Source organism: Balaenoptera borealis (assembly GCF_965194805.1).
Source record: "Balaenoptera borealis genome assembly, chromosome: 1".
In the NCBI taxonomy this organism is placed as follows: Eukaryota; Metazoa; Chordata; class Mammalia; order Artiodactyla; family Balaenopteridae; genus Balaenoptera; species Balaenoptera borealis.
The window spans coordinates 92,541,956-92,563,670 of record NC_138860.1 but is presented as its reverse complement, the minus strand read 5'-3'; the positions used below and the strand labels follow the sequence as shown (position 1 = coordinate 92,563,670).

General features: G+C 44.6%; 1 protein-coding gene across 1 annotated transcript in view; it reads right to left on the bottom strand.

The window, feature by feature from the left end:
* Positions 1-5,922, bottom strand: part of CASQ2 (calsequestrin 2) — a 63,720-nt gene extending 57,798 nt beyond the window's left edge. The window contains exon 1 of the mRNA XM_082369440.1: positions 5,434-5,922. Coding sequence (XP_082225566.1) covers positions 5,434-5,667 — 234 coding nt within the window. The 5' untranslated portion in view covers positions 5,668-5,922. The remainder of the gene's footprint in view (positions 1-5,433) is intronic.
* Between the last annotated feature and the right edge of the window lie 15,793 nt (positions 5,923-21,715).

The window sequence follows — 21,715 nt, the reverse complement described above, 5'->3', positions numbered from 1 at the left end:
TATCAGACACAGGCTCCGTAAGCCTTGGCGATCAGAGGGAGAGGGTCTGTGATCAGGGAAAGTCACTCCACCTTTCTGGGCGTGGCTGGCTGTGAATAAGCAACATGGCATCACATCACCAGCCCTGAGCTCTCTGAAAGTGGCCCGGGGTCCTCAGTCTCTAAAGTGATGGGTCAGGCTGGGCTGTATCTAAAATCCCGACTGAAAGGCGGTGTGGGCTGAAAGGAGTCAGCATTTGTCCAGTACCTTCTGTGTGCCAGAAGCATCTCACATCACAAGTAAGGAACCTGAACACAGACAGACTTCCTTGGGAATTAAACCCAGGTCTATCTGATTTGGAAGCCCATGTTAGAGCACACCACCTCTCAAGCATTTCAACCTGAGAGAGGTCAGTGATGTCGAATGTGGGAGGACTTTCTCTGGCAATATTTATAGAACATGATAGGCATAGCACTTGCACCGCAGTTTCAAGGCGAAGGTGGAAGCAGGCAACAAAGGAGCAAGGAAAAATCAAATTCAGTGCCCGTATCCTCCTCTTGTGTCTCTGAGTCCTGCAGTACTAACAGGATTCAGCCATTGTGGTATGACTATGTTTGCTGACTTGGCCAAAGCTAAAGGAAATAGTATACAAAATTGCAACTCCCTTTATAATCTGAGTTGACACCTCAATAGAAAAAATGGGGAAAAGGCATAGAAAAATAAGAAAAAATGTAAATGGCAAATAATTTTATGAAAAAATCAGCCTAGCTAGAAATCAAAGAGTGTCCGTTAAAACAACAATAAAAATATAAATAGACAAAGGTTTTTAAAACCCTGAAAATTGTGTCAGCATCCAAAAAGAGAGAAATTCTGTAATGGCCTATATGGGAAAAGAATCTAAAAAAGAGTGAATATATGTATATGTATAACTGATTCACTATGCTGTACACCTGAAACTAACACAACATTGTAAATCAACTATACTCCAATAAAAATTTTTTTTAAAATTCAAAGGAAAAAAAACAGAGAAATTATCTTAAAAATGTGTATGATCATACAGTGGAATACTATGCCAGCATTAACATTGTTTGTCAAGAATTTAAAGCTATTTAGTGACATAGGAACACTCACAATATACTGAAATGAAATAAGCAGGAAACAAAACTATAAAAATGGTATAAACCTAATTGGAAAATGTGATTTTATGCATAGAAAAATAACTGGAAAGAACTCTATCAGAACATTAACCATGTTTAGTTCTGGGTGGCAGTTCTTGTTGCCTGTTTTGTCTTTTCCACATAGTCTAACATATTCTTACACGAGTGTGTTGTTACTTTGTGGATGAAATGCCCAACCAAGAATCAGGATTACCAGCTGTGTAAGTCACAACACTGCAAGGCCGTATGTATGACATGAGAGGTTCAGTAAAATCTAGATGGTTCTCAAGGTTCTTTTGAGCTCTAACACTTCACTCATTCATTCAACAAGCATTTACAGAACATCTGTATAGAGCTACGTACAATGCACCAACACTGGGGTCCCCCAGAATTAGACCCCAACCAAATGCAAAGCAAAGTTTGAGTGTGATGCCTCCCGGTGCCATTTGACTTGCCCTTTTTCTGCCTAAGCTTTTAATGGCCTCATATTCTTCCCTTTCTCCTCTTCCCCTTATCAAACCCTGCTTTCAACACAAAACTCAAACTTGATCAGATGGAAGTGTAAATGAATAGCAATGTCTTAAAAGACGGCTTCTCCCAGAGAAGCTTGACTAAGTAGGGATAAAAATTTTACCCAAAGGAACAAGACCCTCGTGGCCAAATTTTAGGAAAAAGCTAGTGGGGTGGGAAAAGATTTGGGAGCTATCAGAACCTTAGCTCTTGCGGTTCCCTCCCCGACCCTCGCTTATTTGTCTGGTAAATTCTACTCATTTTCACAAATCAATTCTTCCTTGTCATGTCTTCCACATCTCTCCCAGAGGGCGGGGTGCTTCCTCTTTCCTCTGCGCTCCCAGAGGACCTTATGTTGCCCTACTATTACAGTGACCCCGTTGCACTGTGGCTTTTCATTTGTATTGCACTGTAATTTCCACATCAGGCTATGAGCCACCTGAGTGCCTCACGTTCCCAGTATCCACAGCGTGCACCCCAAGGCCCAACCTAGAGTAAGTGACAGATGTATGACTAAATGATCTGCATTTCAAGGCCCCAAGTCAGGCAGTGACCTCCTTACCCCGTGGATGGGGCTGTTTCTGGGTGTTTCAACATCAGTCCTTACAGCAGCAGACGAAACATTGACCATAGTACCTTTGGATTTTTTTATCAGAATGGGATGGCCCTTATGTGACGAGTTATGAACTTCTAATTCCTAACCTTCTAACTCTTAGAAATTCCCCAGGGTTTTCAACCTGAGGATGACAACTCATCACCGGAGAGGGAAATCAATTTAATAGGTTGGGATTAGTATTTTTTTTTTAATGAAATACAATAGAAGAATAGAAAAGAACAATAAAATAGAAGACAAAAGTATTTTAAATCCAAGTATTCCCCCAAATAATCATGTGTTGTCCTATGAAACTTTTGTTTCACCTGAGTATGTGTCTGTACACATTAGGTCACAGTGAGTTATGATAAAAAACATGGACAGCCACCTTCCCCGGGGGGGTGGTGGTGGGATGAATTGGGAGATTGGGATTGACATATATACACTAATATGTACAAAATAGATAACTAATAAGAACCAGCTGTATAAAAAATAAATAAAATAAAATTCAAAAATCCAAAAAAAAAAAAAAAAGAAGAAAGAAAGCCACCTTCCCAAACTATTGGGAGGGAAGGAGCCCACCCCTTCCTGTGCTGTCTACCCAGGGCTGAGATTTCACTGTCTCCTCCCCTCCTTCTATCCCAAACAGACACAGATCTGGGATGGGCAGGATATTTTCCTTAGTGTAGGTTTGGAGTCCAGGGAATTAAGAGGACAAAATAGGCTTTTCTGACCACAAAGAAAATTTAGAGGTTCACATCTACCCTCTCTTATCAGTCATGAGATTCCTGGAACCAGTTTTGTCCTAGATGCTGAGGAACAGCCTGCACCTGACAGGTATCTCAACAAAGACCCACCCCTCCCCTTCCCGATCCACACGGAGGGAGCCCTACCTCCCCCAGGGTTTGGACATTTGCATAAGCAGTGCCTCTGGGGCTCTGTGCCTCTCAGCCCTGTTGGTGATACAGCTGGCATCATCAGGCCCAGGCCCACAGGCTGAGTGCTCTATTTAAGGAAGACTCTTGAAATAATACTGAACAGGGTATCCACCAACTCCTTGTACATTGTCTCATTTGATTCCAGCAGTAACGCAGTATAGGGGCTAAAACTGCCTTCACCTGCACGAGTAGGGTAATCTTGGGCAACTTAGCCTCTCTGTGCCTCAGTTTCCCCATCTGTCAAAGGGGGATAGTAACTGTATCTACAACAGAGAAGTACCGTAAAGATCAAACCAGCTACCACATACAATCCCTGCACACAGGAAGCATTCAATAAATGTTGATTATTATTATTTAATCATCTCATAAGCCTGTATGATAGTTATTATTTTTTTCAGATTTATAGATAAGAAAATGAGGCTCAGAGAAATTAAGTAACCTGCCCTATGTCATGTGTCCAGTAGAGGCAAAGCCAGAATATAAATCAGGAACTCCTGACTCCAAGTTCTGTGATCTCTCTCCCTTAGCGATTTAGGAGTCTGTGGGGCATCAGACTACCTCCTGTGCTGAACTTCCCCCTTGTTAGTCTCTGCCGGGCACTCTTGGATCAAAGGTGGCTGAAAGGATGACGAGTCCAGGGCAAAGCTCCTTCTCAGGATTTTCCCTGGGAGTACAGAATTCATCTTTGGGGGAGACAGATTCTTGGGGGAGTTTGTGTGTGTGTGTGTGTGTGCGTGTGTGTTAATATAACAGGGAATCAGAAATGGGGTCATTGCTTGCACTGGCATTCTTTCTGAGTTCTAGGCTAAGTGGCCAGTGATGAGCATATATGGTAGAATCCTTATGCCTTCAATTAACTTTTCATAAATATGTCTCTATAATTGAGTAGGGCAGTTTGAGATGGAGATAATCATGTGAGTGAGGGTTTCATGGGCTGGGCAGCAGCTGTGCTGTATGTCCCGGTTTTTCCCAGCCTGTAATTTTCCCGTATATATAGTACAAAGACCTAATAACAGTCCCTGCATTTTCCTCACTTGTAACCCACAGAGGTTTTTTGTCTACCAGAGCTCTCTGTAATGACCACACTGCCATATATAAATCCTCTGAAAATAGATATGTGTATGATGATCGGGAGACACAGGATTCTGCAATACTTTTTTAATTATCAAAGATATTTTGATGTGTTTGGGGTGGTTTTCCTGGATTTTATTACAGCCAATTTTTTTTTGAGAATTAAAATCCACATGGGTTTTACATGGTAATTCTGTTCATCAGAGTCTTTGATTACAAAGTATGTCAGTTATGTCTCAATAACACTGGAAAAAAAAGAAAGAAAATAAGGCATCTGATTGAGCTGAGCTTTCTGGCTGTGCCGATTAATAAACTGCTATAGTTCTCCAGTAGTCCTTTTCACAGATTTGTGCCTGGGCTGAGCGGGACCTGGGGACTGATAAGGGATCTTGGTGCCTATTAGAATTCTTGGCACTCACAGGTGTTCCTGAGTGTAAGCGATCTGAAACTGTCCAGGAGGAACTGTGGGAGGAGTTCCCGGGGCACTCACACAGGATTAGAGAACGGGTCCCAGCGCCAGGTTTACAGACAGGCCATGTAATGCAGATGAAATAAGAACGGACTTCACCATCTTCCCTGAACTCACACCAAGAACTTTCTGAGAAAAAGAAATATTCCCATTAATGAACGCACAGCTAAAATCTTCCCACATCTACACTGTGCGATGTTGACTAAAACCGAGTCACAAGAGAGGCTCATAGCTTAGTGATATTCCCCGTCTGACCCACGAGGACAGGCAAGGTCAAATGATTCCTGCTTCATCAGGATCATGGGGAGACTTAACGGAACAAAGAGTAGGAAATTAGCACGCCGAATGAAACCTGCAAATAACCCTGAATTTCATTTCAGTCAGGCTTTTTAACAATAGCTTTAACATTCTCTGAGAAAAGGAGTAGCTGGAACTGTTGCCCTTGAGAAATCAAGAGGATCATCAGATGACAGACTTTACATCTTTACAGACTATTATGCACCATGCAGCACATTCGATTGTCCCGTCTTAAGAGTCTGGACCCACCCCTGTTTTTCACACATCCCAGCTTTGCAACAAGAATATCTTCAGATTTGCCTGAGACCGAAATGGGGCAAGACTTCAGGATATATTCTCAGCGCCCTCAGGTCCTCACATGCCGACCACTGGCCAGCTCCCGCTCCCTTGGACCACGTGGTCTGGGGTCCCCCCACTCACCTCCAGCACGATTTCTTTCATTTGGAACTGTTTCTGCACGACTTTATCTGAAGACACGGGCTCATGGTAGTAGAGGCAGAGCAAGTCGTATTTCTTCAAAACCTGCTTGAAGTTCTTCTCGGTTAGACTGACCACGCGGTCCTTGCCGTCATAGGTGGGGAAGTTCAGCCCCTCCTCTGCCCTGCAGGAGGACAGCAGGTAGACCGCCATCACAAACAGGTGGGTTCTCTTCATCTGGGTGAAGTTTTGTTTTCCTTTCCCAGAAACACCGTGTGTAGGAAAGAGGCTGGTGCCTTAGAGGACTTGCTGAGAGCAGTGGGGAGCAGAGAGGCCAATCTTGTCTCTCTCCTTGGCCCTTCCTGGGCCCGAGAACCCCTTCTTCACCTCCTCTGGCTGCTAACTGTAATCGTGGGCTTGGGACGAAGCGTGCAGAGGCTCACACCCATGCGTGTGTAGAACCAGAGCCAGGCTAGGCGGCCCAGCCCCAGATACCTCGCATAGCTCTGCCCAGCCCCTGTCTCATCAGGAACTCCATTTTTAGGATGCAGTTGTTTCAGGCTAAAAATAAATCATGCAATGAATTAAAAAGTTAGATATGGCACTGTTGAGGGATTCGCTGATACAGTTTGTCAGGCCAGTGGAGGAGGAGGTGGGAGGGAGACGGGGGAACGTGTGCACATGAAATAAGGAGGGCGGGAAGGTCAGAGGAGAGAAATTCACTCAGAGGGAGGAGGAGAAAAGGAGAGGAGAGAGACGTGGCGCTTGGATGACACTCAGGATGTGCACAGGCCACTCAGACGCTATTGACTCGGTCTATTACCCGCGGGAACTATTTCAGTCTGTCCCTTCCCGGCAGGCTGTTCATCCCCTACCTACTCACTGCTGACCTGGGGACCAGCCGGACCCCCAGGTGGACTTGACGTTCTGCACCTGCCTTTCCCTGGCTGCCCGTTGCGCCGTGTCCCCGTGGCTCTGCCGGTCACTGGGCGAGGGATGTAGGGTCACCCTTTCTCCACGGAAAGCACTCCAGGAGCCCAGCCCACCAGGGGTCACATTTCCTCTCCTTCTGCCCCTGCTCACAGCTGAACCCCGCTGACACCAGGAGATCCTGCCCCGTTCTAAAATTAAATAAAATAAAAGTTCAACGGTCTTCCTCAGAAACCCTCTTAGGCTTTTCGCTATCATCCCCGTCATCTTTCTTTTTTAACATGAACCCCCAATGTATCATTTTTCCCCCTTTCCTCTTCATTAGAGACAGACTGATGTAGAGAGTCCAGGAGCCGGACAGATCTGAGTTCAAATCCGTGCTCTGCCTCTTAATGGCTGAATAGACTTTGGAGGGTCACTCACCCTCTCTGATTCTCAATCTCCCTCCCCCACCCCCGACGCCCACCATGTAAAATGGGGATAATTACGACTATATTGTAAGGCTTGGAACACAGAGATGGGAAGGCATGGTACAAAGCAGTTACCCAAACACGGCAGCTATTATAGTTACTTCATTCTTCCTGGAGATGGTGGAACATAGGTTATTATAATAATTACTTCTCAGTTTCTAATAGTAATGGTTTGTGAACCCTTTTCTCTCTGCCTTCTTGAATCCAGCAGGCAACTGGGGCAGACGTGATTAGGGCTCATTGCACAGGGGAGCTAACTGAGCTTCAGGGAGCTCAGCACCTTGTCAGAGATTGCATTCCCAACTGCTTGAGTGAGGGTTCAGCTCTGCCTTGGAGCCTGGTGTTCCTGGGTGCTTTCACTCTGATGGGGCAGTTCCCCCACAGACACCTCTTTTCTTACGTGGCTCCATCTTTTCTGGTCAAACAACAGTCCACCCATGTCTTTCCATTCTTTAGAGTAGTCTAATGGCTCTCATGATTTAGGCCACAATTTTTTCTTCTTCTGGTTGGAAAATCAGCTTTGGAAATAGCAAGGACTCTGTCCCATACAAACTTTGCAGGGAACAGAAGGAAAAAAGAAGTTCAGTGACCTACATGAGTGAAAGCAAGCCCCTCTACTGCAGCCAGAGGTCCTGAGGCTGACAGTCAGGCTGACGGGAGTCGTCTTTAGGACAGGTTCATGTCCAGGAAGCCAGGACCTTGGGGAACCCCTCGCTGAAACCCATGACAGCATTCAGTTCTTTCTGATGGTGAATTCTCTAGGCTTTTAAAGATAGAGCCAAGAATAGCCATTCTAAGATGTGGTTAGCTTTTCAGGTCACTTGCAAGCGTGCGAGATCTCTGATTTCTTTAGAAAATTTAAGGGGAAAACGATTTTTGAGTGAAACAATGTATGTCTTGTCTTTTCAAGGTCAGCTTCCAAAAACTGTTCCCAGTTGTCTCAATCTCATTGGCTTATCTTTATTTAGAATTTGCTCCACTTCTCTTAATATATGCTTTTTTTAAATGTCACCAAAAAACTGAGAGATGTTTAAAGTCAAAGTCTTTGAATTTCCCACTGACTTGCAACTGATGAAAAGTACCAGGGTAAAGGGATAATTTTTAAAAATTCAATTTAGCCCTCAAGTCTGGCTTATGACCAACTGTGTATTAACAGAAAAAAAGCTCCAGTGTGGAAAGTTCCTGTCCCTAAATCCTGGCTCAATTTGGGGCCGCAAAGCCCAGCCCTGAGGACGGCATGGCCACTCACACGTGTTGTGGTGATCAGGTTTCCCACCGTCCACCCACACCTAGACACGGGGGCTGACATGCGTGTCCCCCTCTTAGTAAGGTTAGGTTTGCCTGATCGACTTTTTATGTCCCAGCCATTTTTTTCTGACTGCTTTTTATTGTTTTTGTTTTTCCTTTGCCTTCTTGCTCACCAACCTTAATGTATTTATTTTGTAAACAAGGAATGCTTCTGACATGTCTGAGTCAAGTTGGCATCTAGCAAATCAGCTTTTCATTCCAGTTTTAGCAGCTACCCAGGTCCAGGTGTCACCTACACATGCCTAGTTTATGTGACTGTGCTGAATTGTACATGTGTCTTTATGTACCATTAGCAGGTATTTTTTGTCTTTGTTTTTAAACAAGAAAGGATAAAACAGAGGAAAGAAATCAATATAAATGTATGTTAACTATTGTCACGATATATGACATAGGCCCCTTGTTTTTGCTAACAATTTCCAGTCCCTCACTCCAAGTGGCCACTCCCTAGAATCCCGTATTCTAACCTCCCCCTTTCATTTGTTTACCCTTGACAGGTGGCAGGACCGTTTTGCATATATTATTTAACTGGATTGTCACATAACTCGTTTTACAGATGAATCAGGATTTGAAGCCATGATCTTTCATTTATTTGTTAATTAAATACATTTTTATGGGGCACCTTCTATGTACCAGACACTCTACTGGGTACTGGGGTTGGACACATTATCCATCTGAACTCACTGAGTTTACATCCGGGAGGGGAGATGAGCAATAAATAATCAATGTACTTAAGGGGTATATGTGTGTGCACCCATGTAAAATAGGACTTCAAATAGAGGCACGTGCTCTAAAGAGCAGTTGAGAAGGACAAGGGAGAGCCTGCGACAGTGGGTGGGAGGTGGCCCTTTCGGACCTGGGGTGAAGGAAAGCATCTTCAAGGAGGGAATCTAGGAGCAGCAGGGAGGGCAGGGGTGAGGCAGAGAGCAAGCTTCTTCCAGGGAGAAGCAGCAGGTGCTTCCGCGCTGAGACCTACGGGGATTCCACCACTAGGGGGCGTTGCATTCACCTCCTCCTTCCTCCGATGAAAGCATCAGTTTTCTCTCTCAGACTTTTCTGTCTGTTAATAAGACATATGGGCTCACACCTACATGGGTGGGTCCACAGGGTAGGGAACCTATCCGAACGACTCGGAGGCAGCTCAGAGAGGGCTGTGACCCGGAAGTCAGGACACCTGGATCCTGGGCTGGTCTGACACAGCTCAACCCAGCTGTGTGACCTTGGTGAGTCTCCTCACCTCTCGGCCCTCACATTTCTAATTTGTGGAAAAGAGGGTCAGACTCACTGGTCTCCCATGGCCGCTTTCTGGCTCTAAACTTCTAGAATTTGTTCTGCCCATAGAATATTTTCTTTCCCAGGATAGGCCCTGGCACAGGCCACAGGTTTGAGGAAGTTCGTTGACTGTTACCTGCGGAAGAGGGTTTCATGGGCGTGACTCTCACAAGTCCAAGCTTGCCTCTCCTCCAAGGCAGAGGTCGAGGACTTCACTGCCTCCAAAAGCCCCTTCTTTGGCTAAAATACTCCACCCAGTGGACAAAGCGGAGTATGGCATCTTTCTTTGAGCCCATTCCTTCCATTCCGCTGCGCCACGGGCCAGGGGAGTCAGCGTGCTGGCCTGGAAGAGAAAGTCCCAGAAATGCCTGTGTCTACAGCCGGGTGCTCGAGGCTTCCTCTGGTCAAATCAGAACAGTCCTGTCAGCAACCCCAAGGCCTTCCTTTTCCTCTTGACTCTGAATATCAGGCAGCTCCAGGAGCCTTCCCTGGTCCCCAGCACCAGAAAACTCCTAAATAGAACGGAGCAGAGAAAGATCAATGCTAGGTTTAAAAAGAGCTAGGTTGTATAACTGTCCAGATCTCAACGAATGTCACTTCCTCAGGGAGGCCCTCCGGGTAGACCAGGAGCTGACATTCACTCCCCTTAGGTACCAACCATACTTCTCCTTGGGATCATCCCTCCCATTGGGGATTCTTTTTTCCCCAGCTAGACTGAGCCTTATAGGAGCTGGGACAGCATCTGTTCAAAGTATTCCTTGAAACCGGCCTTGCCAATAGTAGTTCTCATTAAATATTTGTTAAATAAATGTGAAGCACTAACTTTGTACCAGGTCTTATTTTAAGTACTTGCAAAATTTAACTTATTCTTCTTAAAAACCCAGGAGGTTGATAGTTTTAGTATTCCCAGATGGGTAAGCCGAGGTACAGAGAGGTTAACTCATTTGCACAGGGTCACGTGGCTAGTAATAGCAGAGCTGGGGTTTGAACCCAGAAGGTGGACTTTGTGCTTTGTTTCTGTTTTCTCTACCACTTGCAACAACAGCTAGATGCCTCTCTCAGGGGGCTCATGAAGTCACTTGGACAAGCCAGAAATTGCTTCAGAACCATAGATGGCTGCCCACAATGTGAGACTGCTCATTTGTGGACATGTTCTGGGTTTTGGCCCTGTACTGAGTCACCTCCTGTGCTTTCTGTGTGTATAAGAGGAAAAGCAAGAAGGGAACTAATGTTTTCAGTGCTTGCTATGAGCCGGTCATTGGGCTCATTACATTTTATACATCATCTCATTTAAAATTCTATCAAGCTAAGTATTATTCCTTCCATTTCACAGATGAGACTGGGATTCAAGATCAAGTACTCTACCAAATTAATACAGCTGATAAGTAGCAGAGACTGGATTTCGACCCTGTTCTGTCTGGCTTGTCATGATCCCAGGCTATTCTGCATAAGGAGGGGGACCCTTCTCTGTCTCCTTCAGGGAAAAACAAAAATAGAAAAACTTAGAGAAAATTTAAAGGACAAGAAAATAAAAAGAAACCAGCTTTTTTTTTTTTTTTTTTTTTTACAAGAGAGAAAAGAGGAACAATTGGAAAAAAGAGAAGAAAGAAAGAAAATGAGAAATTTAGTTCAGAAAAAAATGTACATGAGAGCAGATAAAAGGAAAGCTTAAGGTTTATTTGCCCTGGAACTAGAAGGAAATATTGACTTCTCAGGGAAAGCAGTAAAAGAACAGAAAACCAAAACCAAAAATCACCTGGATATAGAGGTTACGTCAAAGTGTCCAAATGGAGATTGTGACGGGCAGAATACTGCCCCCTCGATCCACTCCCCAAGATGTCCAGGTCCTCACATTTCCATGTGAACTTCAGAATCAGGTCATCAAGTTAAAAAAAAAAAAGTCCATTGAGATTTTGATCGTGTTTAATATGTAAACCAATTTGGGGAGAATTGACATCTTTACAATATTGAGCTTTCTCAAACATCCAAAGGTATATCTCTCCATAGATTTATGTCTTTTTTTATTTCTTCTGGTAGTTTTTTGTAGTTTTCAGTATCTAGGTCTCATAATATTTTTTGGCAGGACCAGAGCAAATTGAAAATTGAAATTTAGCTATGGATTATACAAGCAAAACTAGACAACAACTGCTTCTATGATAATGATGTGGGTCATTCTTGTAGACTGCACTTATCTCAACAAATTAATTTGTATAATTTTTTTAGTTTATTTATAAAGAATTATAAAAGCTAAAGGTATAGCAGTGAGATTATGCTAGGGTGCAAGTAACAAAAAGCCCATGCAAGCTGGCTTAACTTGTATTACTGGAGGCAGGGAAGGCTGTAGGGTTGGTTTGATTCATCTGCTTGACAGTGTCATCAGGATCTTTTCTGGTTTCATCTCTCTGCTCTGCCTTCTCTTGTCTTAAATCCTCATCATATTATTGGCTGTGCCTGGTTGTTGATAGATGACTGCAAACCACTCTTGGGCTTCATGCTTTCTCTTCCACTTCCAGGAAGACAGTGTGGGTATTTTTCCCAGAAACCACCAGCAACCATCTTCGTTAGTCTCCTGAGCTAAAAGTAGGTCACATGCCCACCTCTGAAAACTAGAGTCCAGGGGGTTCACTTACAGTGAATCACTGGGACTCTGGTGGGGTCAGCTTCCCTCAAAGCCCTGGGCTGCCAGGAAGGGGTGGGATACCCAAACAACAGTGTCAGAGGAATGTGGGGAAGCAATCACAGTGTCCACCTGGTTGTTCAGCAGGCTGTTTATAAGTACTTTGGAACAAATAATACAGCATAAGTATGAGTAGTCTATTCCTAATAAATAAAAACCCCAATTCATCATAATTATGATAGTATTTTTTGGATTCCAACTTTAGAAATTTTGGATATGTCTGGACATGTAAATTAGGATTTGGGTCAGATAAATTATTGGGGAGTTATATATATAGATCACCTCCAGATGCATTCACAGAATTAATGAATACTTATATGCTTCCTCTTAATGTGTGTTTCAGCACCAATGTCCCTTGTATTTCTTGTCTTTTTACAATAGTGCATTGTAGGCACAAATTTGAAGGTGATGATTAAGAATAAAGATTATTGAAAGCTCTGCCATAACCAAAACCACAGTGGCAGCTGAGGGATACTCTGAGTGCCTGAGTCAGGAGCTGGCTTACCTGACCCCACTACAGGGCATGTACACTGATACTTAATTGGAGGCTCCCAAGCGGTTTTATTTTATGTGGCAAGATTTTAAGTTAGTATTTTAGATACTTAAAAGAACAAAATTGAAAAAGCAGTCTTAATGCCATCATATCACGAACACTTCGAAGAGTGTCATAGCCCCCAGCTGAGAAGTGCTAGCATAGGTCATCTCTAGGGCTCACCACATGCCAAGTGCTGTGGGAGCACTTTACACGTAACTGCAGATATATAGTCTCAGATACCCTGTGAAGTTGTCCCTGTGGTTATCCACAGTTTACGGATAAAGAAACGAGGCACAAAGCGATGAAAGTCCCTCGCCCGATGTCAGCCAACAATACGTGGTGAAGCTGGGATCGGAGAAGCTGGGATTCTTGCTGTAGAGTATGTATAATTAACCACTACACTGTAAGCCTCTGTGAAGTGTTTGGGGCAAATTTTTGTACAAATAATGGCTGTTGGCTTCACAGCTATACATAAACCAACATAAGAGGTCCCTGTATTTCACAGCAAGCGCTTGTCTCAGGAAATATTATTGCAAGTGCTAGCAGTTCTTCTGAGGCTTAAGTCCAGACGGCCCGATCAGTGATTCTCAGCCAAAGATGATTTGAAGACCCGGGAGACACTTGGCAATGCCAGGAAACATTTTCAGTTGTCACTACTCTGGCGGAAGGGTTCGGGGTGTTACTGGTACCTAGTAGCCAGAAGCCAGCGGTGCACTGAACTTTCAATGCACGAGACAGTTCCTCACAGCAAGGAATTGTCTGATTCCCAAATGCCGCTAGTGTTGAGGTGGAACCTGACACAGAGACCACGATGGGCTGGTTGACAGTCTCCTCTGTGGACCCTCCCTAGCGTTTTGGTCTTTGTGACTTGAGTAGCAGTGCTCTTAACCCTGCGCACAGGACCTGAAGAGGAGGCGACACACTCCTTGTTTGTGCAAGAGCACTGGCTTTGCCTGCATCTCTAGACCCAGCTGTAGAGCTTGTTGCTCGTTACAGCTCTGTCTCTTTGCCTCATGGGCCACAGGATAGGTTTCGATTGGGAAGGACACTCTATTCTTAGCTGTTCCAAGATGAGTCATCACAGCCTACGTGATTCTTTTACTCTTCCCGGGGTTATCCTTTAATATGGTCCTCTGATTACTCTTTCTGCCTGTCCTGTTTGCTGACTCCTGTGATGGTAGCTACCCACTGCCTGAAACACCCTGATTGTCCATCCTCAGCACATGACCAGCCTGATGGATTGGAGGTACTCAAGCTCTTGTGGGATTGTGTCCTGTGGCAGAGTTCTCAGGCCTAATGAGGCATGGACACACGACCAAAGTGGGGCAGGGGCAGATCAGTGACACCCTGAGACATGGAGGCTTTACAGCAGGGATGATCCCCTCTAGACCATCATGTCAGCAATGTTCCAGGAATAGCTACTCTATCTGGCAATGGGTGGTCTGGGTTTGTGACACCCAGAAGCATTCCTTTGCCACTCCTTCCAAGGGCAGAAGGACGGCTAATCCTCCCTCTGATTCATAACTAAAACCAGCTTCCAAACTGGTGAGGTTGTACAACTTGACAGAGGGGCCCCCTGGCCACGAATAATCTGCTCCACCTGTTTGCTGCCCCAACAAATTCCTACACATTCAGTTAATATTATCGCTTACTCCTTAAACTCAGAGAAATTAAGTGACTTTCCTGAGGTGACACAACTAATGAGCTAGATGATCTATAGGTATATATTTCAGACTCCCTACTCTTCGCTAGGTTATTCCAAGGGGCATTCTGGCTGGAGTGAAGGTTGTGTGCAGCCTTCATGAGCAATAATGCTGTGAACATACATGGGACCCAGACTGAGCAAAGCTGTGAATGTCAAGTGTAGTGGACGTCTGCTCTTTTTCTTGTCCCTTCCTCTTTCCCCCTTCTTCTTATAACAGCCTTCCATTGGACCCAGACACGTGGCTCCAGCGGATTCTGCCCACCACAGAGCATACTCTACTCTTCTGTCCACAGAAATAGGTCCCAAGGAGCACTGGTAAACTTCACTTGCCTGGCTGGGCATGAAGACATGCCTGAAACCTGGTGCATAGAGCCCTGCCTTGGTGGTCAGAATGACTAGTGATACTTATGGAGGCTTGCCTTGCTGATGGCAAGTCAACTGGAAGCATCTTGGTCCAGGATGGAAACACACTGTATCCAGCATGCTGGAGTCTGACACGTCATGCACACTGCAAGGATCTGTGTTCTTATAAAATCAAACCATAGAACCCTCCAAGGGGTGAGCAGAGAAGAAGGCTGGGGGGAGGGGCTGTGAACAAGAAGTGTCAGAAACAGTTCCCCTGAGTTTCACCTCCCGCTTGGGATTTTCACCACAGGGGACATCAGTTTCCATTTAAACTCAGGCTCGAGGGTGGACAAAATTGTTTCCCTTGGTTCTTCACAGCACAGCTGAGACAATCTGACATTTTCAAAAAGAATGTAACTAAATACTAAGGGAGAACAAAAAGGAAATAATAGCAGACAATACAAATAGCGAGTTTCCAGAGCACAAGTTTTCTAATCCTAAGATAACCAAACACTGGCCTTAAGGATGGGGTAATAATTTGGATTATTGTTCAGAAAATATTCATTCCCTCCCCCCCTCTCACTGTGGATGGAATATACATCCTGTCCCATTGATATTGACCTTGGCCATGTGGCTTTCTTTGACCACTGAAATGTTAACAGATGCAACATGAGCAGAGGCCTTAAATGTGCTTGCATGGCTGATTTTTGCATCCAGTGATCAGCCACGAGAAGAACATGCCTTGGGTAGCATTGCCTCTTCAGCCTGGACCCTAGGATGACACATGGAATAGACCTGAACCCCTCCTGAAGCCAGGAGCCTTGCCTAGCTGACCCACAGCAGAGCCTCTCAGGCAGCCCATTCTAGATCAGCCAAACTGCAGAAAAACTGCAGACCATGAGCACAAGCATAAATTCGGGTGTGGTGACTCACTGAGTGCTGGACTGACTTGTTTTTCAGCAGCATCATGACAAAAGCTGACTGATACAGACGATCCAATGTCACAGACCCTGTCGAAATCCCTCCCTTAGAGCAAGTCCTGCACATCGTACTGTCTGCTACCCAAGAGCTGTATCAGGACATCTTGACCTTGTTCCTGTTAGACAAACAACTGAGTGAAACACAGGACCTGCCTTCCGCCCCCTGCAGAGGGGGAAGTTTACCATCCTACTCAGGAAGAACCCCTGCCTCATCACCTCACTTCTCAGTGGAAAGCAGCCTTGCCTTGCAGACAGCCTTGGTTGTATACTGTAGACCTATAGCATAAAATGTGTGAACCAGACAATAATTGATGCAGTGAATACCTGCAATTGAAGAAGCTGTTTTGGCCCATGCTGCTCCAGCAGGAATGCTCATCCTTCCCTCCCTCAGGGAGTTAATGCCACTTGTCCTTCAGCTCTCAACTCAGTTGCCACTTTCTCAGTGGCCTTCACCAATGAGTCAAGTCCCCCACTAGCCACTCCCGTAGCTCTTTGCTTCTTCAGAGCACTTAGAGGTGCAGTTTCACATTTGATTTGTTTAATGTCTATTTGTCCCCCAGACTATAAGCTTCATGAAGCCAAGGGTAGGCTTCTGGTTGTTTTCTTTTCACCACTGCATGCTCCGTGCCCAGCATGTACCTGGCATGCAGAGCCTTAGTAAATATCAATTGAATAGAGCAAGCTCTTGTCTCTCCCAACCCTCAGAAGTGCCCCTTTCCTAGATAATTATTTGATTTCCTGGACTTTTTTTCCTTTCTCTCGCACTTTTTTTTTTTTAAATAAATTTATTTATTTATTTATTTATTTACTTATTTTTGGCTGTGTTGGGTCTTCGTTTCCATGCACAGGCTTTCTCTAGATGCGGCAAGCAGGGGCCACTCTTCATCGCGGTGCGCGGGCCTCTCACTGTCGCGGCATCTCTTGTTGTGGAGCACAGGCTCCAGACACGCAGGTTCAGTAGTTGTGGCTCACGTGGGCCAGTTGCTCCGCGACATGTGGGATCCTCCCAGACCAGGGCTCGAACCCGTGTCCCCTGCATTAGCAGGCAGATTCTCAACCACTGCGCCACCAGGGAAGCCCCTCTCTTGCACTTTTTAATCCCACAGCTCGTGAACTCGTATGGTTCTGACCGTAATTACAAGGTCCCTTCTGGTCCCTCAAGGTCACACATGCAGGAAAAGAAATGGAATCTTCTCTCACAAAAAGGTCTCATCATCTGCATGGAAGTGAGGGCACCTGCCTCTCAGTTAATAAAGAGGGAAACTGAGGCACATTGTCCCAGTGAGTTTACTTGGCCAACATTGGCAAGTGTTATAGCTGTTGACAGGAAATTGGTTCTGCCCTTTTGTTGTCACCATGGTCATACATTGTCTTCCTCGTCTAATGATGACTTTGGCACCAAATACCTTTGGTCTGAAACGCCTTATCCTCGTTAAGCAGCCCCGGCTTTAGAGGGTCTGCAGGCGAGTAGGGACGGATTGGGAGCCGTCCACTGGCCAGGTGTTTGGTAGCAGCTGCTGCTTCCCCTCCTTTGTTTTTCCACCATCGCTGGTTTTAACCCTCATCAAGAAGGCCACTTTGTCTGGGACAGGGAGGTAACTTCGTCTCGCGTCTGTTTGGCAGCTCCTTGATTACCAGCTGAGCCTGATTACACAGTCTGTGTGCCTGTCCCAGGACAGACGTGCCGCAGCCGCGCTGGAGGATGGAGGCAGCTCCTACTGTGAAATTGCATCTTGGAGTCTCACTTCCAACACCTCTCTGGGGCTAACCCAGACCCCGTTCCAGGGGACAAAGGGCTCCCTGGTTCCACCTTTAATTTCAAAGCTACCTGCGCTGGCTTTCTCTCTCCAGCAGGAGGTCCTAGTGGGTTAAACCAGGCTATCCTCTCTCTACAGACCTCAGATCTGCCCCTTTCCTAGGCAATCCTTGGACTTCCAGTGGGGGGGGGGGGCGGGCAGGGTGTGTGTGTGTGTGTGTCTTACGTACTCTCGTGAAAACAGCCTCCCATTCGTGAATTTAACAAGCTTGACCACACTCACAAACGATGATTGAGGACTTCTGTGCAAGGAAGTGAAGGTGACCCCAGGATCTCTCACAGTGGAGATGCAGACAGATATGCAGTGTGGGGAGTTGTAGTCGTGGGAGCCCAGGAGAAGAGATTCCTTTTCTCAGAGAACGACAGAACAGAGTAGATCTGGGAAGGCTTCATGGAAGATGTGCCATCTTGATTGGGCCTTAAAGAGTAACTGAGATTTTTTTTCCAAATAAGGAAGTGATGGAAGGACAGAGGGAACATTGTGAGTAACACAGAGGCATGAAAACTCGAGGTGTGTGAGGTGGGGAAACAGCATGGGTAGGTAACCCGATCGTGGTGAGTGGAGAAAGGGCAGCAATCAGCTGTGCCTGGAAGACACACTAGGAGAGGCCTGGGGAAGGAGAAGGGTGAAAATAAGGCTGGAAAATAGGGCTGGGATCAGAGGTGAATGATGTTATATGATAAGCTAGTCCACTGTGAGGAAGGCAGTCATCAACGTCAGCACCCGTTGGAACATGGAGCAGATCATCAAGCTTCTATAAGAAAATATCACTTTTATATGATAGATCAAATATTTCTCCTGGATATATCAATTTCTGATAGATAAAGTATATGTCATAGATGAATCAAGGAAGAAAACTTTTAATTTTTTTATAATTTTATTGAAGTATAGTTGATTTACAATGTTGTGTTTAATTTCTGTTGTATAGCGAAGTGACTCAGTTATACATATATATATTCTTTTTCATATTCTTTTCCATTATGGTTGATCACAGGATACTCAATATAGTTCCCTGTGCTACACAGTAGGACCTTGTTGTTTATCCATCTTATATATAATAGTTTGCATCTGCCAATCCCAAACTCCCAATCCTCCCCTCCCCCACCTCCCTCCCCCTTGGCAACCACAAGTGTGTTCTCTGTATCTGTGAGTCTGTTTTTGTTTCATAGATATGTTCATTTGTGTTGTATTTTAGATTCCACATATAAGTGATATCATACGGTATTTGTCTTTCTCTGTCTGGCTTACTTCACTCAGTAAGGCAATCTCTAGGTCCATCCATGTAGCTGCAAACGGCATTATTTTGTTCTTTTTAATGGCTGAATAATATTCCATTGTATATATGTACCACATCTTCTTTATCCAAGGAAGATAACTTTTAAAAGATCCTTTTATAAAATGGGATTAAGGCTGGATTGAGAATAATTGTCAAATGGAAATTTGGGCCCGGCATCACTGAGCACATATGACGTGCCAGGCACGATGTACGCACTTGATGTACGTTTACCTCACTTAACCCTCAGAACAACACCAGAAGGCAGATATTATTACCATCCCCATCTGGTAGCTGAAAGTGCCTAAAACAATGGGCATTTCTGAATCATGCAATTTGAAGCCAATCGGTCTGATTCCGGGGGTTGTGTGGTAGCTGATACACTATTTGGGAGATAGTCAGAATCCTAGGCCGATGAATGCCAATTTTCTCCAGGCAGTGGAGGGCCACAGAGGGTTCAAAGCAATAGGGAAGTCGTATCAGTGAATGATGACTTCTCTGTTGAGTGAATAAGGAAGGCCGAATAAACACTTGCAGAAGTTTCAGGGGCAGCCGTTCAAACTATGAGTGGGCCATTGGAAAGGGGAGCCAGACTGGTGGGTAGGGCTCTTCCTAAGAAAGACTTTGTGCTATGCTAACTGTGCCTCCAAGGAGCCAAGCTGCACAGAGTGACAGGCTCTGAGGACAAGGGGCTGTCTGTGCACATCAAAGAATGGCACGGACTTGATTGCATACTGATCTTTTTGATCATCCATATGCCTTAAAACACCCCTCAGCAGGAGCACCTGCAATTAAGAAGGCAGAGATTCTAACTTAAATTCCCTTTGTCTTCTTATGATTAAATTCAGCATTCTAAAGACAATCTCATAGACCTTTGCCTTGCCAGTCCAAACTCCTAAAATGATGGATGCGTTCCCTCACATGCAGGGGTTGCTTGTGTTAACGACCGTTGCCAGGACGCTTTCAGAATTCTTGCAGCCTGAGATGCCTTTCACCTACCGCATTGGAGTTCCTGCCCTCGGATTCACCATTTCACTGCTTTCCAGCCTTCTTTGTCCTTTTCTAACCACCTTTCCAAATGAACCTCTGAATTTCATCCCTGCTCTTCCTGGGGTCTGCAAATCCTCTGTAATGAGTAGCCATCTGCAGATTTCATTTTTATGCAGTCTCCCCTCCCCCTTCAGGTTGGTAATAAAAATATTAAACAAGACTAAACCCAGTGCTGACCCCTGCAGCGCCCTGCTAGACAACCCCCCTTGGGATTGGCTGCCTTTTATCACTGGCCTTTTTTTTCCTGCAGTTGTTTGGCCAATTTATAGTCATCTCCCTCTGTCCTCAGCCTAGTCAATTTAAACCGATTTTGAAAATAAAAATGTTGAAAGATATTCCAAAATTTTGTAGTTAAAGTTCAAATCTGTGTTTTTTTCCTATACAGCAGGAAATAATTATGGTATATAACAGAGTCCTTTTTTCCTAACAAGATATTAAATATCAGCATATTTTGATGTGATCTAGAGAGTTGATGAAATGTTTTATTTTCAACAGGTTCTTTGCAATCCTGTGTTCATGAGCTAACAATTGCTAATAAAGAGTAAAAGATTCACGCAGTTTCTCACTCAGGCTTGGACCATTTTATGCTCCAGTTTTTTCCAGTATTAAAAAAAAGAAAACTGACAAATTTGTGTTTATAACAAACTCCAAGGAAGTATTTGACAGACCTACAAAGGATTGTTTACCACCTAGAAATGCTTTTGTCTTTTGACACAAATATTCCCCCGTGTTTGGGGATCCCACCTAGAGAGATGCCATGGTGATCTTTTTTTTTTTTTTTTAAGTGATGGCTTTTATTTTTTTTCTGTTTTTAACATCTTTATTAGAGTATAATTGCTTTATAATGGTGTGTCAGTTTCTGCTTTATAACAAATTGAATCAGTTATACATATACATATATCCCCATATCTCTTCCTTCTTGCATCTCCCTCCCTCCCACCTTCCCTAACCCACCCCTCTAGGTGGTCACAAAGCACCGAGCTGATCTCCCTGTGCTATGCAGCTGCTTCCCACTAGCTATCTATTTTACATTTGGTAGTGTATATATGTCCATGCCACTCTCTCACTTTGTCCCAGCTTAAGATCTATTTTTTTTTAAATAGACTTTTTAAATTCTTTTAAAAATAGACTTTATTTTTTAGAGCAGTTTGACGTTCACATCAAAATGGAGTGGAAGGTCCAGAGATCTCCCATGTCTCCTCTGCCCCCCCATAACCTCGCCCCCCATCAACATCCCCCACCAGAGAGGTACATTTCTTACAATCCATGAACCTACATTGACACATCATTACCACCCAAACCCCATAGTTTACATTAGGGTTCGCTCTTGGTGGTGTACCTTCTATGGGTTTTGACAAATGTATAATGACATGTATCCACCATTATGATATCACACAGAATAGTTTCACTGCCCTAAAAATCCTCTGTGCTCTGCCTATTCATCTGTCCTTCCCCCTAACGCCCCAGCACCCACTTATCCTTTTGCAGTCTCCATAGTTTTATCCATTGCGTTTTTATTCTGCATATACCACGCTTTTAGAAGTCCTAGAAGAATAAAAGTAGCATCTCACTGCTCTGGGACTGCATTCTGAGTGTATGAATGTGCTATGAAATTTGAATTCATCTGTTCCTGGACAGAGTTCTTTTTTCTTTGCCCTCCCGAGACGTGGCGCTTATGGAGTCAAAAGCTCAGGTGGTAGCATCTGGCCATGAGAAGACATCTTTTCAGGCTCTGTTTATCTTTGCCTCAGTACCCTCATCATAGTAATGAGGATGGACGGAGATTTAAAAGCAAATATGATCTAACAAATAGGCCAGACCACTTCCTCATCCAGCATCCAGAACAAAAGATAGCACTTCTCAGAATTTGCTCAGCAAGGGGGAAACAACCTCTAGTTCTGTAATACCTTTCACTTTCCCTCTCTC